This window comes from Haliotis rufescens, unplaced genomic scaffold (assembly GCF_023055435.1).
Source record: "Haliotis rufescens isolate VD_foot unplaced genomic scaffold, xgHalRufe1.0.p SCAF_9, whole genome shotgun sequence".
In the NCBI taxonomy this organism is placed as follows: domain Eukaryota; kingdom Metazoa; phylum Mollusca; class Gastropoda; order Lepetellida; family Haliotidae; genus Haliotis; species Haliotis rufescens.
Window position 1 is genome coordinate 17,991,625 of NW_025964383.1, and position 19,406 is coordinate 18,011,030.

At 41.8% G+C, this 19,406-nt stretch overlaps 1 protein-coding gene across 1 annotated transcript; it reads right to left on the minus strand.

The window, feature by feature from the left end:
- Positions 1-7,034: 7,034 nt before the first annotated feature.
- On the minus strand, positions 7,035-9,872 carry LOC124145934 (sodium-dependent glucose transporter 1A-like). Its single transcript, XM_046515922.2, has 3 exons — positions 9,750-9,872; positions 8,454-8,745; positions 7,035-8,125 (listed from the first exon to the last, which is right to left on the minus strand). Exons 1-3 carry the CDS (start codon positions 9,870-9,872, stop codon positions 7,035-7,037), a joined length of 1,506 nt encoding a protein of 501 aa, XP_046371878.2.
- Between the last annotated feature and the right edge of the window lie 9,534 nt (positions 9,873-19,406).

Here is a 19,406-nt window from a genome sequence, read left to right on the forward strand (position 1 = left end):
CGTTTATTTTTATTTTTTTATTATTTACTTGGTGTAATTGCTAACTAACTAAACAAACTTACACATGCAAAATATATAGTAGAATGTTAATTAATAAAGTTTGTTGTAGAAATATATTCGTTTAGCATTTTAAAATCTATTTCTACGACCTGTCACCCATACAATGGAAATGGCATGTTCGATTTCCAAGAAATGACCTCCAAGAAATGGTTTCCAAGAAATGACTGGGCCAAGCCAAACAGTGCACAGGAGGTTGGTAGAAATTAAACATCTGTCGTTGGACTAGGTTTGGAGGGTTATTTGTCAACTTCTTTTTGAAAAACTATGTGTTTTGAACACTTATTTTGAGCTACTCAAGACTTTGGTATTTTTAATGTTGAACTTTAGTAGTATTTGTTACACATATAATTACCTGTGACCACTTGTCGGAATGTTCTAAGATTGCGGACTTTTGTACCCTGTGTTGTTACACGTTTCAAGAGAGCACCGATTTCAAAGCGTTTTTGCTGTCATGGTAGAATGGAGATAAACATAGTGAGGTGAGGTGAGGTGAAATTGGGTTTAACGTCGCGTCCAAAATTATTGCACTTATATAGCGACGTGCATGCACGTGTAAGTGTGTGTGTGGCTGCTTGTACTAGTCCGGACTGATGCCGATTTATAGTGCTAGCTCACTGAGATACCATGCCGCAGTTTAACATGAATACCCCACTCAGACACAGTATACTGACTCCGAGCCGACCAGTCCTTGTTTTAGCCCCTTAATGCCAAGCGCCAGACAGGGTAACAACAAGTACAATCTTTTAACGTCTTTTTGTATGACACGGCCCGGGATCGAACCCTGGACCTTCCGCTCTCCGGGCGGACGCTCTACCACAAGACCACGGAGGCGGTCGATAAACATAGTGTGTTTGAAAATTTGATGTAGTCCCACTACAGAGCACTCGGTTCCAAATTAAAATAAGAGGTTTCTGCTCTACAGTCGGACTACATCAAATTTCAAAACACAGTAGGTTTACCTCCTAATGAGGGTGTTGTTTTAGCTGCTCTCATTTTATTGGTGTAATACAGTAACTGCTCAGCTGAGCCACTTGTGTGTTTGCTCTGTTATTAATCAGTGATCTTTATCAGCCCAGATCTTTTATTGTGATCTGTTCGTACAATTAGCTATTATTAATAAACCTGTGAGCACAGCTCGTGACATTAGTTATTAGTTGTACCAGGGCTAACCTGCTAGATTCACTGCTCACCTTGACAACGTCTAATTACTGGTTTTCATACTGCCAGTAGACTAAGATGAGTCGTTTCGGGCTCCCTGCCTACTGGAGAGGATGTCAGATCTCTTGCCTGATAGCCTTCCGCGTTCAGGAGCATGACCTAGCGCTCAGTCTTTGCTGACTGGCGGTAGGCCGGCCGACAGTATTGACGTGGATCGGTTCCTGTTGATCGAGTGTACACAATAAAGCAGCGTGTCGCTGGAAATCGCGTGAACGCACAAGCTATACAGCTGCTTGGTCGTTTAGTATTCAGGCACCATGGTAGAACCGGCTTTATCGTATTGTGTCTGTTGTACATTGAATTATACTGTGGTTAAAAGTCATTCTGGTTTAGTAGTCGGCTTCGAGTGGCATCAATATTCAAATACTCCCGTTGATGTTCATATTTACTTCTTGTTTTTGTAACTGAACGAAAATAGTACAATATGTCATCTCCCGATGGAATGTGCGGTCAAGATGTATAGGTGAGATCTGAGGTTAATAGGCAAGTTGCTAATGAAACGAAGAAGAGGCAATTCAAACCCTTTCTACGAGAGGACACTGAAGTCTGTTTACTGATGATAGCAATCACTATTTTGACTATCGTTAATGCAGTTATTTTTTCCAATTGGAAAAGAAACAATTCACAGGAAATGGATAGTGAAGTATTTTTTGACGACCATCTTATTGAACCAACCTTCAGTCTACAGTCTATCAACGCTTCTTCACAGTGCCCGAACACACAGTTTGTCTTATCCTATTTTACACGAGCTGTCGTTTGTTGTAGCGAAAATCGCACCGTAGTTGACGTGAGGCAGTTTCTGAATGAGAAACCAACAATGAAAGGTATAACGCTTACTCAGGGCAAATGGAAGAAAATGGTTACGCCTGAAACCTTTCATCGTGCACAAATCAGGTCAATGAATGAACGGACAATGAATATATTGTCACTCCCTGAATGACCTCAGTGAAGAATGTAAATTTTATATTTAGTTTTTGGCTATCAACAATCGACTAAAAGACGATGAAAAGAAGAAAAAAGAAAGTTTAGAAAAGAGGGTAGAGTTGAATGCCCGTTTGAACATTGTCCCAGTTGTATGTTGTAGGAAAGCCATGACGCATGTTGAAGATGATATTTGGCGAAACCTACAAACACAGGTATGGTTGGTTCTATCAAACTTTTGATCATAAACAAGTCCTGGCTTAGAGCCACCCAGTCTTATACCTGAATTACTGTTCAAACGGACGTCATAAAAACACACCCAGTCACTTTTTGTACTAGTATATATAAGTTCAAATGTCTTACCTTTACAAATAAACCTGAGTAGCTCCGTCTTTCACCTGTGCGATCGTTCTGTGGCGATTGTCGAATGTTGAATTTAGGTCACTTACACGTCGGCAATACACTGTCGCTTCACGACTTCTGAATGCACCCACAAATCATTGCAGGATCTATTTGTGTATATATGGGTTTGTTCGTTGCCTGTTGCTTATCGCCGCACTCAACAATATTGTGCGGGAAGTGAAATGTGTGACCTGCCTTTTTGTGTGGGAAGTGACAATGTGCGACCTGCCTGGTTGTGGTGGAGGTTCCAATGTGCGACCTGCTTGTTGTGTGGGAGAATACAATGTTCAGCCTGCCTGGTTGTGTGGGTGGTGATAGTGTACGACCTGCCTGGTTGTGTGGGTGGTGACAGTGTGCGACCTGCCTGGTTGTGTGGGTGGTGACAGTGTGCGAACTGCCTGGTTGTGTGGGTGGTGACAATGTGCGACCTGCCTGGTTGTGTGGGTGGTGACAATGTACGATCTGCTTGTTGTGTGGGAGGATACAATGTTCGGCCTGCCTGGTTTGGGATTGGATGGTCAGGCTCCCTGACTTGGTTGATGCATACCATCGTATCCCAATTGCGTTGATCGATGCACATGGTATCAATCACTGGATTGTCTTGGCCAGATTCGATTATTTACAGACTGCTGTCATATAGCTGGAATATTGCTGAGTGCGGCGTTAAATATCAAACAGACAAACAAAAGTTGGTAAGAATAGCCCACCACATGCTGAACAGCGGTCGATGTTCCCAATAAAGGATCCTCCCGCTTTTTTATCTTGAACTGTCAACGACCTCAAATAGTCGTCACCTGGAGCTCTATTTTGTAACAGTTACATGCAAGTCTTACTTATGAATGTTGGCGTATGACACTAGCATTTCGATACTAAATGATCGTGTATTGTTTTACGAAAATATCTTATTACTGTCAATTTATGTGTCATCGTGATTTTTTTATCATGCTAGCATAGCCTAACTAGATTATTTACAGTTTGAGGCGCAAATGAATATTCACTCACTAACTGTGTATAAAGTAGAAGTAGGAGTGAGTGAGTATGGTTTTATGCCGCTTTTAGCAATATTCAAGCCATATCACGGCGGAGGACACCAGAAATGGGCTTCCAATATTGTACCCATGTTGGGAATCGAACCTGGGTCTTCGGCGTGACGAGCGAACGATTAGGCTACCCGACCGCCCCTAGTAGAAGTAGGAAGTTGCATACAAACATTGTAGGTCATATTTGTGAATGTTGGTATAAAAGTTGACACTAGCAGTTGAATATTAAATGAATGGGTATGTTTTTACGACACTTTCAGCAGTATCACAGCTGCTGGCACAGATTATGGGAGCTAACTTGGGTATCTGGAAGCTGAGACAAGAGTAAAATATTTTGTAATATTGATGAAATGACATCCAGAGTGTCTAAATCAATATTGTCTCGGAAACGAACAATATTTATCATAAAACATACACGTAACTATGGTTGTCAATCATTATCATATGACAAGAACGACTTAAAAGATTTATCGCAGCATGGCTCACCCTACGCAATTGCATGCCCCTCATGGAGGCCGCGGGTAGGAAGAAGAGTCAAGTACAAACGTATTGAACTCAATTTCAATGCGTAATTTCTCAAATTTATTGACACCAACATAAAAGTACCAATAGAAATGAAGACAGGCGGCTCCTTTTTGTCACAGGATATTGTTCACAGATGGAATTTGTTAGTGAATTCAAAAGTGCAGCATCACTTAAACTCATTAATCTTGCGATGTCTGATCATTAAAAAGAAAATGTTATTTCATTTGCTAAATCTTAAGACATATTTAAATTAAAATATAGTATATGCTCCCGGGTTCTTGTATCAATTGATCGAAGTGAAATGCTATTGTTCTTGGTTCACATTGAACAGGTGTCAACTGATCCGTTTCTGACCATCTCATAAATACCCTTCGTTTAGTTTGCTTCAATGTCTCTGCTCTAATCAAAGGACACTGTGTTTGTAGAAACGAGTGCACTAAAACACATTCATGCTAACACATCTAAGTGTATTTACATTTTTATGATGGTAGGAAACATCTCTATGAGCACAAGTGTTAGCCAGCTGTACTGTCGGTATTTAACTACAATATACATTGTCTGCAGACAATTGATTCGAGGGAATATATCGTTGTAACGACGGGACATTTAGATATATTGATCAGATATGATATTATTTCTCACATTATTTATCAGTTGTGTAATGTGTTGCTTGCCGTGTCTCGTGTATAAGAAACTGTTATCTTACAAATAACTCCATTATATTGGCACAGCCGCTCACTGCCGTGGCTCGTAAAGGCTATTCGTGTTTTCCCCATGTTACACATGAAACACACCTTGACCAAGCGCCCCAGGCTATTTTATTCCCTAGCTGTCCAGGAGAGATTGTTCTCTCCAAGGGCCACGGGCAGCAAAATATATACTTCTTTCAGGATCTTGTGTCTTCTAATACAGGAGACTAAACACTAAACTCACCGAAAGAGCCAAATTCACACTTATACCCAATATAAAAAAAAGACAGAAAAAGACTTATGCCCGGTAACAAGGGAGGAGGACTTATCACCCTTGTTTACGACAACTGTACCTCCAAAAATATCAAAACAAATGTAGGAAACCTTGAAACACAAGTAATCTCCTTCAAACTGACAAATGGCAATGAGTTACGCAAAGCTAACGTATACCACATGGTTACCTATGAAACAAACACGCAAGAGCTAACGAGACTAGCTCAAATACTAGACAGAAATAGGATAATCCTTGGTGACCTTAATGCTCACAGTCTTTTATGGGAAGACAGGGGCAATTCTTGAAAATACGACAAAATCATAGAGAAATGGGTTGATAATGACAATCTCATAACTCTAAAAACGGCAGTCACACACGTTATGACCATGTACGCAACACATTGACCTCACAACTGCAACCAGCAATCTCGCCTCACATTGCCAAAGGCAAGCACATAATGACACTTGGGGAAGCGACCACCTTCCTATGTTCACCTACATAGGCAGCCCACCAGAATAAGAGGAACAACCCAATCCTCAACCCACAGTGGACTGTGCAAAGGCTGATTGTCCCAAAGTCAGGAAGGAATATACACCATTCAAATCCTCAGAAATGGCCTCTGGTAATCCTGATCTTTTTTTGTCAAAATTTCATTTCAGCAATTATTGTTGCAGTTGAAAAATCGATTCCAAATAAAGCCCACAAAACCGTCAAAACTCCGTTAACATGGTGGAACAGGAAAATAGCAAACGCTAGAATAGTGAGAAAGAAAGCCCTTAATAGGTCAAAAAGGGATAAATCATCATTCGCCCAAGTTCGAGAAGCCAGGATAAAAGTAAGATATCTCATAGACGATTCTAAGAAAGAGTCATAGCAGACCTGCAAATCTCTAATTGAAAAATCAAATGCTCAAACAATGTGGAGCAAAATCCACAAAATCACAGATAAGCGTAAACCTACCAAAAATCCCAAGTTAGCCAACGCCTATACAGTCAAAGAAAAGGCCAACATTCTAGCTGAGCACTTCTCATCTGTCAGCAGCAACAAAAATTGCAGCAAAGAATTCACACAGGAAAAAATGCCTTTGCCTAAGATATCACAAAGCAAGCATCTGGTATACAATATACCATTTACTGTGACAGAGTTTGATGATGCTGCACAACATAGAAATGGCACTCCACCTGGTCTTGACACAACCAGTTACGAGATATTGAAGAACTCTGATCAAACCAAAAGCGCTCACTAACTGAGTTGTACAACACGTATTTTTGTACCTCACACAACTAACACAAAATGGAGAAGAAGGGAACATGGCAAACTTCATAGACAGCTTCCTGCAAGACAGGTCGTTGTCAGTTAAAACAGGGAACAATCAATCTGATCCTCTGTCACTGACAATGGCACACCACAAGGCAGCATTATAAGTCCAACCCTGTTTAAAATCATGACCAGCGACCTAGTTAATCATGTCAACTCTCCTACCCTAACTTCTAAATTTGCTGATGACAAGTGAAACAAATGCAGGGGGAATGATGCTATGATACCCTGTCTCTCCAAAAAAGGAAAAACCGATCAAATTTAAAAATCCTCAAGGGTGATTCCAGATTAACACCTCACTTGGAGTACACATATAGCAGATGTAGAAAACAGATGTCATTAAGACCAGAACGAATTGCCGTCAATTTCACGCACATCTTGGGGTACCTCGAGGGACGCTCAGCTGGACCTCTACAAATCACTTATCAGATCAAAAGACTATGGTTGTGAGGCCTTTCACTCAGCATCTGATACTGTCTTGAGCCGCCTCAGTGCAATTTGGATACGATGACATGCATCAACCAAGTCAGCAAGCCTGACCACCTGATCCCGTTTGTCGCCTCTTTAGTCTATCTGTGTTAGTTGAGTCTAACCATGCAAACCTGTTAGGCCATTGATCTCTGTTCTCTCGATCTTCTCAATAAATGTCTCCTCTATGTTCTTTTCATCAACAATATTTTCCAACTCAAGAGAGCCATACTTCGTCACAAGCGTTTTTATGATCAGAACAAGAGACACAAAACACACGAAGGCCAAAACTGCCTCGATGAAAGTGATGTAGATGTACCATTTGAAGGATACTGTCTGGAAGAGGTAACCTAGCAACAAAGGGTTCAGAATTCCTTGCAAATTCACTGCCACCCAGATGACAGACGTCACCATACCAGACACCTTCATCACGTCATTTTCAATATACACAATTGCAGTTGGGAATATAGCTGACATTCCTATTGCTGCAAGGACCATGCAGATCCATATCCCTGGGTCGGATTTATAAATTATGCTGAGCCACAGACCTGCTAAAGACAACACGCTGAGACCATTAGAAATAAACAAAAGCTGAAGAGGGTTAAGGATTCGATCAAGTAGCACACACAGCAAGCGAGAGGCGGCATAACCCGCCCAATAGACTGATGTTAAATTGGCAGTCTTTTCCTTGCTCCATCCAAGGTCATTTACAAAATATGCCATTATGTAGCCAACGATGACACTGATGGAAGAAGAGCTGAAGAAATACATGCCTCCAACAGTTCCAAGGATAAGCACACGCAACCATCTGGGAATCACACGGGGATTTCGATGATTCTCAATTCTTGTTTTACGTTTTGTGTTTGGAGGACTGAAAAAGCATTCTGCAGTTATCATGATCCCCGACAGAAGACAGAGTGCACCTGCTATCATGTATGCGTACTGGATACTACTTTCGGAAGGGAGACAACTCTCCGGAATAAGGACGGTTGTTTCATTCGAGTTGTCAGCTGAATGTCCGTCGCTGTAGTTATAAGACTGTCGTACGTTATGTATGTCACAGAAGGTCGCGTTGTATGTTTTTTTCTCAGCTAGGAAGGGTTCCACCGTGAGTGGTGCTATGATGGTACCGACAGCAAAGACAAAGTGTAGAATCTGTATAAACATCTTGCCTCCCACACTTGACGTGCTCATCATGTCAAAGTTTCCACCTGAAAAACACCATACCAACAGTTGATATTTTATTTATCTTTATTTGGAATATACATATATATTCTTCTAAATATATAAGCATCCCGTGTTATACTGACTATAAATTAATGTTTTTGCCAAAACAGATAATACAAATGATACTGCAAAGGAAATCGTAATTATTTATGAAATTGAAAATCAAGTAGTTGTCTATTCAACCTATTGTTAATTTGATTACATCGGTTTCTCGTTGTAATAAAGAGACATGGCCATAGTGTCCTGTTGTTTGAGACCATAGTTGCTATGTTTATGGCCGATTTCTATTTCAACAAATGAACATTGATTTACCTGCATCAAAAGCCGTTGTTAACATCCCATTAACAAAAAATATAGAAATGGTCAAGAAGTAGTTCTTGCTCCATGGTATAGCACTGGTGCTGACAACGTTCAGTAGAACAGAACTGGCCAGAATGGCTTGCCTGTGCTTGGCTACTTTCTCAATGAGGACACCCATGAAGACTGATCCCACGAGTCCTCCTGCCGCGAGGGACGTGTAGAAGATTGATGCTTCCTCTACATTGCTCCCAGTGATCTGGGCCAGGTCCAAGAACGCTGGGCCGTGCTGGCCACGGCAGACACCCTGTAAACAATATTTGGTGAATTATAAGGTGAATTGGTAAATTTATAATGAGTGAGTGAATAAAAATATTTTTACAATACAATCCTTTGAGGTTTTGAGAATCCACATGGTATAGATTCCTCCTATATGAAGAATATAATGAAAGCCCTTCCTTGATGGTATTTAGGATTGTTGTAAAAAACAGGGATTTGGGATTTGGTGGTACATTTGCTGGACAAGGCAATATCTCTTTCTATTTATACGCATTTTTTTTAGCTTTGGAATCAAGTACATAAGAGCAATGGACATGTTTTCAGGTTTTAGAGTCGAAAGTTGATGGATGGTTTTGACAGATTTCTTCCTCAGTTAATATACTGGAATTATATGTGGTATTATTTAATATGTCACTTATATAAGGTCCTTTGATCAGACAATCAATAAAGTGATGCTAACATATAACTGTTATGTTATTTGAGGCCTTGTCTGTGCGAAGAAAAGTTTCACGTAGGGCAGGCAGACAATGATGACAGCTGGCAGGGACAGAATGGGTTTATTCCAATTGTGTTTCCTCTTTTTCTGTTCGTGCATTCCAGCAATGACAACATCACGCAATGTCTCCACTCTGAAAGACCACGTACTGACTTATACCCATTCCTAAAGACCTGCAACATGTTCCGCTTTTCTTTGGCCATTCTTTTGGCATATGCTTCAATAGCATCCATAATGACTTGAAATAGTGTGGGACATTTAGGAAAACTGATTTTTCTCTGATAACGTTACTTAAATTTAAAGCATTAAATCCCAGTTTGCAAATTTGAAAGTCAGGAACATGCGGTCTTTGTCTGATTTAGTGGCTGATTAGATGCCCGTCTTTCGATATAACCAGGGTAAAATATGCCATGCATCTGATAACAACTCTGCTTATGATTGTTTTTCAATATTTGAGTGTAATAATTCACCAAAAGCGTTCAACCATAGTGGAGGTTTAAAGTAAATTGAAACAAATGGACACAGATGAAACTTACCAGGACCAGAAACGCAAAGTAAAGTATCAAGGTGTGGATGAACTTCCGTCGGAACTCGGGATCCTGTAGTTGCTGCCGGAAGTGAACTGTTTCTGGCGTTGATCTGACAGATTCAGGCCCCATGGCAAACTGAAGCAATATGACCAAAGATAAGTTGTATGTAATCAGGAACATCCGAATTGTTCATCTGACGCGGAGAGAGGGAGTTAGGAGATAAGCATTCTGCGTTTTCATTGTAGATATTAGTTTCCTCATTTACCAGACGTTACCATTGGGATTAAGGCTCACCTTTTTGCCTGGATCTTCACTATTTTATATTGATTCGTAAACACATGCTCACCCTACATATATGTAACTACATGTATGCCTATGTAACTGACTAGTAGCAATTCGGATTACCACCTACCGTTACGGCCTGGATTACTGAGTTTTATATCTAGGCTCCTGCTAATTGACGGTGGGGTGGACTGACTGTTGATGACATGGATGGGTAGCTATCGGCTCCCCGGTAGTGTTGGTGGTGTCATTGGAAAAGGATTTTTTTTTAAAAATTCGTGAATACATAGGCCTGGTGAAACTTTTGTAAGAACCAAATGGCTTGAAGTTTTGTATTATAATTGATGGGGGAATATTGCCTGTCCAAATATGGTGAAATGAACACCATTGTGTTGCACATGTGCGTGTGGTAATCCCCACAGAGAGGCCCCTGACACCCAGTTTAGACACTTTTAAACGGTTGTATTTCCCTAAGCACCCCTTATAATTTTGTTTTTGTTAGATATGCCAGAAGTTTCCAACGAGCCATCATGCGTCAAAATCGGTGAATATTTAGTGAAGTGTGTTTCTTCACCGCACTACAGGGGCGGTCGGTTAGCCTAGTGGTTAAAGCGTTCGCTCGTCACGCCTGAGACCCGGGTTCGATTACCGACGTGCGTACAATGTGTGAAGCCCATTTCTGGTGTTCCCCGCCGTGATATTGCTGGAATATTGCTAAAAGCGGTGTAAAACCATACTCAGTCAGTCAGTCACCTCACTACCAAACTACTCGTCACAATATGGCTTAAATAATGCCGATGTGACGTTTAATATTAACTCACTCACTCACTAACAAACTGAATTTTATAGCTCTATCAGAAATTTTGTTGCTGTCATTGGAAAAGTGCTAATTTTCGATTTTAACGTAAATGCATTGGTCATTTGAAACCCTTTGCAGTAACCAAATCGCTTGAAATTTTGCATTACCATCAGAGGCGGAACTTTAACTGTACAAATATGTTGAAATGAAGGCCCTTGCGCTGCGCATGCGCGTATGGTAATCCTCTCAAAGAGCCTATGATACCCGTTCAGGCACCTCTGAATGGTGGTTGTATTTCCCTAACCACCCACTATAACCATGACGGACTTTGTATCAGAAGTCTTAGAATTTCGAGAAATTTCCAATGAGCCATCATATATCAAAATCGGGTAATTGAAGATAAACGTTCTGTGTTTGAAAATTAGATTAATTTTAGAGACTATCAATTCGGCCTAACATTAATCTAATTTTCAAACATTGTACGTTTATCTCCATTATACCATGACCTGCGGACGACAGTGCGTAATCCGGCATGGCACAAGACGCGAATTGAACTCGTCTGTGTAAGGGGTGGCAGGCGTCTTTCTGTGTGTTTTTCTAACATTGTAACGTAAAAAAGATTTTCGTCAAAAGAAAACAAACAACTATTTGTTCAAGGAAACAGTGTTTTACGTTGTAAATAAGTAACAGCTTGGTCACATAAACCCTCCAAACACGACAGAAACCATCTTACTGTTTGGTTTGCCGCTGTACTGTACGTACCCCCTGCCAACACTACATGGAATGGCCTGACCTACTTATTTCCTCAACAATTTAACATTTGGAAAGAGGCGGACGTGCCACTTTTCACATTTTGTGCAAGATTGAAATTTGAATTGATAGTGGAAAATACTTGACTGACTGTCGAATCTGAACCCTTCAGAATAGAATAATAGTTATTTTTCTGATCTGCCGAAGAGTCAATGTTGTAACTCATCAAGGACTGTTGATTTTGTGACCAGGAGTTTGACGACTTCGTGTGCCTCTACCACGGCAGGCGACAAAGGAATGTCGGCGGTGACCCTAACGCAAATGCGACTAACTTGGGATCTTTTGAAAATGTTTTCATCATTTGGGACAGAGGCTGGAGGCCAAGTGGTTTTAAAGAGTACAAACATGGATCCCCAGCAGTGACAGTTTTGCCGGGAAGCTGGTAGAAAGCAGGATTCTTGTGGTTTACTGTTGTCATGTTTTTTTGACATGTAGATGCAACCAGGCACGAGGGAATATGAGTGGCCTAAATTCGGGGTTTTGCCTGACCCTTTTCTTGCAAGGCTCCTGGATGATTTTTGGTGGGTTTTGGTCGCTCTATCCCAAGATCGTCTGATTCGATGTCAAATGATTTGAATAAGTGCACAGTGAAGCGGTCATCAAATCAGACGTTTTTTTCAATCCAAATTGATTTTGGCTATTTTTATTGATTGTTGAATCAAATTCGAGTATTCCACGTAGTCATTGTACAATTTGTATTCAAGTGTGTTGTTTCAAATCGTCACCAAACCGAATCTGATAGCTCCATCAGTGCTAATTTTCGATTTTAACGTTAATACATAGGCCATTTGAAACCCTTTGCAGAAACCAAATCGCTTGAAATTTTGTATTTCCAACTAAGAGGGAACATTAGCTGTTAAAAAATACTGAAATATACACTCTTGTGTTGCGCATGCGCGTGTGCTAATCCTCCCATGCCCCGGTATCAGCTGACGTCAGAGTCTCTGCCTGATAGCGTGCCCTTTAACGACTAGCAGACTTGTTTACTGCGTCTTTGAAAAGGACCATTTGATTGCGCCCATTGTTTCGTAAGTGTCGCTGGATCGTATGCTGGTGTTGTTGTGGGTGAGTTATTGTCTGTCAGGTATCGTTGGGTGTAGGGGTACATGTTTGACAGCGTCTCGAACGTGTTCCGAGCTGGACTAACTTACTATCCCCGAAACAAGCTATGTGTAGGGTTGAATAAAAACAGTTCTAAAAACGAGCCGTCGAGTGTGGTAGACAGACATATTTATTCGATATAAGGCTGTAAAGAAGTTGGCAGCAGAGTTAACGCATGGCAGAGAAAGCCTTGAATACGACCCCATCTTGTGACGTCATGCAGCACCAGAAATGCTCCAGTGGACTCACAATGTGGTGATGACCGACCGGCGAATGACTGACAGTTGGCAAATGTGTAAATTCCGTTATCGCAGAAACATTTGTAGAAGTTTCTTACATTTGATCAAACATGCACCAGGGGAACATGTCTCGTGATAATCTAGCTCTGTTTGAGTGAGTGAGTGAGTGAGTGAGTGAGTGAGTGAGTATGGTTTTACGCCGCTTTTAGCACTATTCCAGCAATATCACGGCGGGGGACACCAGAAATGGGCTTCACACATTGTGCCCATGTCGGGAATCGAACCCGGGTCTTCGGCGTGACGAGCGAACGCTTTAACCACTAGGCTACCCGACCGCCCCAGCTCTGTTTGAAGCAGGGCCAGAAAGGTTCTTGCAAAGATTTGTGACTATGGATGAAACCTTGGTTTGCCACTTGCAAACAACAATCAAAACTGTGGAAGCATATGACATCGCCACCACCAAAGAGGGTGAAATGGGGTTTCATGTTGCACTTATAAAGAGACCTGCATGCACGTGTGTGTGTCTGTGTGTGTGTGTGTGTGTGTGTGTGTGTGTGTGTGTGTGTGTGTGTGTGTGTGGCTGCTTGTACTAGTGCGGACTGATGCCGATTTATAGTGCCAGCCCTCTGAGATACTATGCCGCAGGTTTAACATGAATAGTTCACACAGACACAGTAAACTGAGCCGAACATTCCTTGTTTCAGCCCCTTAATGCCGAGCGCCAGGTAGGGTAACAACAAGTACCATCTTTTACCGTCTTTTGGTATGATGCGGCCGGGGATTGAACCCCGGACCTTCGGCTCTCCGGGCAGACGCTCTGCTACTAGACCACAGAGGCGGTCGCCACCACCAAAAAAGGCACAGACTGTCCCATCAGCTCGGAAGCTTATGGCCTGAGGGATGGCTAAGGATATCATCATGGTGGACTATCTTCCAAAAGGCCAGGCAAAGAACAGAGCATATTAATTTGAGGCAATTACGGGAGGTAGTTAGACTATGAGACATGGGAAGCCATAGTAAGGCGTGCTCTTCCATCAGGACAATTCGCCAGTGCACAAAGCAGTTATTGCTATAGCAACTCCTTCAGCACCTACCTTATTCTCCTGATGTAGATCAGGGGTAACTTTGGATGGATATTTCATAAGAAGCTACGCCTTGACACATATGATGATGAAACGTTTATTACCGTATGCACAAGCACCATTGTCACGAATGCTTTGACCGGATTTGCAGAAATTTCTAAGCTTGAATTCAGATAAAAATACTTGACCATATCCTGTTTTAAATGCATTTTGCTTGATGTAGGGCCAATAAATACCTGTTATATTTAATATTTCACTGAAGCATTTATTCCTGACATAAATGTCATGCCCCAATGACATTAGATATGAAAATACATAACCGGAAGTTGGACTATTTTCGCCGGTGCAGGTGTTTACAAACAACACGGATTCCGGTGATGTTGGAGACAGTGTTTTAAAAGATCAAATGGATAGTGCTACAGTGATATCAGAGTTACCAAATGGATATTACAGGCTACAGGTTGATGGTACCGAATTTGGTTGATATTTTCCATATATTAAAAAAAACACTATGTATGTTTTCACCTTGTGAAATATTGGGTTTCATATTGCTGTTAAACACATTCCGCTATCTTTGCCTCCAATGTTCACATGACCTCGTTAACCTTTTAGCACTGTGCAAGTGTCACGAGTTTAATCACTTCCCCGACCTTCTTTAAACAAGAGCATATGGGAGAGAGTCCATTAAGATCATACCGGCAGATCATGCGAAATATCAATAGGTTAACAGTTTGTACATGTCTACTCCTTCTCGTCTCTCTACCATGGGTTATTGGAAAATACTATGACCAATGTGAAAAGCATATTACACAAATACACATGCACTCGCACACCTGTTCAGACACGCGTTACGGTTGAGTATTATGCTGACATATGAGAACAAAAAGCTTCATCTCTAGTCATATATCATACATACAATTTGATCACTTTACAATACAAAATTCGAACATTTAACAATGCTTAGATAAGTCGATAAAGGTATGTAACCTAACAAGTCACCAATAAGAACAATTTGCAAGATAAAGAGACACCTGTATGTACTGAAGGGACGTTTGTGTTTCTCGGCTAGATGTGAGTCATACTTCTTTGAAACAACCATATTTAATTTTGTAACATTTACTGCACATTTCAAATATAACATGTAAGCACGTTATGGGTTTTGCTGGGTTGTTTAAGTACTGCACACTAAAGCAAAAGAAGCATGTAATATGACGTGATGTGTTCGTTGTGAATTCCGTTGCACGCCCGATTTATAGTCTCCTTCATCGCTTGACATGAATTTGGCCTTTGTTGAAAATTCATCATGAAATCCACTATTAATACCAGATGTCACAGAAAGTTAGTCACACGTGTGGATAGTTCCAGGGAAAGTTACACGCTTCATGTCATCGTCTAATTGTGTAATTGTTATTCCACAACAATTAGAACGATCTTTTTTATTTATGCCAGAACATGTAATGATGCAGACATGATTATTAATGGATCAGATAACATGTTGGCTGAAACATACACTGGAATATCGTATATCGAAGTGCGAATATTATTTCTTGTGTGGCACTACTCTTGACTTACATATGCATTTGTGTTGACGTATTCCTTTTGCTACTTCAGAGGTAGACAGAAATGTATCGATTAATACATCTTTACTTCGCGCCACTACACGCGTTCGCTTTTGTTTATTCCAATTTTTGTTTGAACCGACCCTTCCGGTTTTTCTGTCGATGTTATGGTTGCAGAATAAACTGAATTGAGTTGAGACTGCAGTGTTGACTCATCCTTGGCATGGTGGCAGTGGCTTTGAATTCACGTTGGAATGTCATTCCAACACACAGGAGTGACTTTTCAACCGCACACCTTCAAATTATCTCAATCAGTGAGCACTTGATACATCACACGAACTGTCAGTTCGTTATATTACATGCGAGTGAAGGAACCCGCATTGCGTTAGCATCATGGCCCAGCAACGTGCACCAAAGCAGTGGCAGTTAACGAAACGAGAGACTATCAATTCCTTTGAGAATTGGCACCAGAATTTGATATACACTTTATCCATTGATGAATACTTTGCCCCATTTCTCAGTAACGAATTTACTTGGGAGAAAAAGACAGCTACCAATCTTAGGTCGTAGGTCTTACGAATGACGGTGAAAATGTCCTTGCCGCTCGTAGAAAAACAGAGATCCAGAAAAATGTTCAACTAGACTTGATGCGAGGCCAGATTCCTAATTTCTGTCCTGTTATTTCAAGAAATTCTATAATAAAAAACTGAACATCAGGATATTTGGCAGAAAAAAGGCAACATTAAGGTTTCCAGTCTACTGGTTCCCATTTCTTGGACATTGCTGATATTATGCTACAAACGGATGAGCCTCCTGAGGACCTGTATCAGAGAATCATGGCATTTTTCGAGGATAACCTCCTGACAACTACCTGTGGCATCAGACACCATGGTCAAGAAATAACTGTTGATGAAGATCTCACACTTACCATGGAAAACATGACAGTGACTTTGTGGTTGCAGTAAGTCCATCCAGGCCTCCCTTCCCTTGTGAAACAGAAATCTGGAGCTGAACTCTGCAGCCAGACATTGGTTTCCCTTTTTTACGCAGAGGAAACCAAGACTTTACGAGCGTACACCACATGTGGCCAAAATACCCAATCTCGTGGAGGAAAGCCTGCATCCTCGAGTAAGACGCGGCAATGAATCCTCTGTAGGACGGCAGGGCGTCCTTCTTATAACACACAAGCTCTGAAATATTGTCGGTTCCTTCCAGAATCTGACAGAGATGTATCGTATAGCAGGTGAGGAAGAGACTCACGATGAAACAAACTTGCTCATTGACCACCATAGTATCAAGCATGTCAATGTAGAGCCTTCACCCTGTACCTGAATGCATTCTTTGGAAGTCATCCTGTTCGTCTTACTTTGAATACTGGCGCTACCACGAATATGGTTCGGGCCTCCTTTGCATCCGCCATCAACCTCCCGATCACTAAGGCATCTCAACGAGCCCGTCAGGCCGATGGTGTCACCCCATTAGAAGTTGTACTCTCGGTCGTGGGGACTTAGAGTTCCAACTGGACGCCCTTGTGAAACAGATGGATGTAGATGTTCTTGCAGGAAATCCATTCCTCAAGCTTTACGATATAGCAGCTAGACCAGCCAAAAACCAAATCGTCATTGGAGGATCCAAGGTCGTCTTCTATGGCCAGCAATCGGACACAAGTGCTTCTTGCGATGTACTCATGCCTTTGTACTGAGAGCCCCATCCAGAAAGACAATCATACTCTCTGGGGAGTATATTGATGTGAATATTCCACACGATACACTTCTAGGTTTGTCAGCACCATACCCATGCTCATGGGTTTCACCGAAGTGGTAAACGTCTGAGACCTGCATCACTTCGGGCTTTCCTCCCACATTAAGCTGACACGCCGTGATATAACTGGAATAATGTTAAAAGCGGTGTTAAACCCAACTCACTCACTCACTCACTCACACGATACCCCATCTGACTTACATTGGGCTCTGGAACCTAGACTGGACAGTCCTAGCAACGTGGGTGTTCCCATCTCAAAAACATGGCCCCCTTGTCAGGATGTGATGTCTATTGGTCACGTGATTAAAATTACAAACACAACTGACAATGAAATCACACTTAAGAATCATTAGAACTTTTGTCAAGTGAGACCAATTACAAGTCCAACTCCCACGAGGATTCACATCCTGTGATGAACGAGCCAAAACCCTCCACCAACTGCAGGTACCACCAAGCCTTTTTCCAAGTGTGTATCAATAGACCCAGATTCCATCCTTCCTGATGACATGTGTCAAAGGTTTACCTCCCTCCATGAAGAGTTTTATGATGTCTTCAACCCTTCAATCTCCAAGTGCGAGTATGGAGCGAGCGGAGATATAAAGGCTGCGGTTAACATGGGACCGACACTTCCACCTCAACGGAAAGGCTGTTTACCACAGTATAATAATAAAATGATGGACATGTTACAAGCATTGTTTGATGAACTTGAGACACAAGGGGTATTCGCCAAACCGGAACAGGTCAACGTCACAATTGAATACCTAAACATGTCCTTTCTCGTTAAGAAACCTGGAGGCAGAAGTCGGTTGATCACATCGTTAGGAGAGTTTGGCCAATACTGTAAACCCCAACCTACACTGATGCCACATGTGGATAAAGTCATTCAGGAGATTGGGAAATGGAGGTTTATTGTCAAACCAGACTTGCTCAAGTCTTCCTACCAGATAGCCCTATCTCACAGTTTGATGAAGTATTGTGGTATTGTGAATCCCAACAAGGGCCTACCTGTCTATACCCGCTGTGCTAAGGGTATGCCAGGATCAGAGGCGTACCTGGAAGAGCTAATGTGTCGAGTTTGGGGGCATTTTGTCCAGATGGTAGAGTGATCTTTTGGAAGAAACCCTCTCCAATTTGCGCATGGTCTTGTCTGCCTTGAAACACAACAACCTCCACCTGAGTGCAACCAAGACCGTTGTAAGCCCGAAATCTACCAATGTTCTTGGATGGATTTTGTCTGATGGAATCTTAAAGGCGAGTGCTCACAAGATATCTACCCTTGTTGTTCAACCACCTCCTACAGTACGGGGGTTGCACAGCTTCATCGGGGCATACAAGGCTCTGAGAAATGTTCTGCCCGGATATGCATCCTTGATGAAACCCCTTGACAATGCTGTGGCTGGTAAACAATCCTCTGACAAACTAGTGTGGACTGATGATCTCAGGAAATCCTTTGAAAGTGCCCTGTCTGGGCTGGCCTCCTGCCAAACTATTACCATACCTCGTCCATCTTACCACCTGTGTATTGTTACTGATGCCTGTATCAAATCACAAAGAATTGCAGCAACTTTGTAAGTCAGCAGCGATGGCAGCACTAGACTTGCAGGCTTCTTCAGTGCGAAGTTGAAGAAACACCAGTTACAGTGGCTACCATGCGAAGTGGAGGCACTTGCAATCGCTTCCTCGGTCAGACTTTTTTCACCCTTTTAAAAGCCTCTCAAAAGAAAACTCAGGTTTTGACAGACAGTCGTCCCTGTGTTCAGGCGCACAACAAACTATTGCGAGGTGCCTTCTCTACTAGTTCGAGAGAGACTACATTTCTCTCTATCCTAAGCAGATATCAGATCTCACTGATTGTTACCCTGTGAGACCCACATGGTGGGCTATATAGCTTAATTATCGTAATATGTTATCTCACTTTGCACTGGTCAAAGTGTTGTTTCATTTCTGGGCAAACATGGCATGGCGTCAGGCAACAAGCAAACACTTACGTTTTTATGCAAATTGTGCGAGTGGCGGGTGCTGCTTGTCAT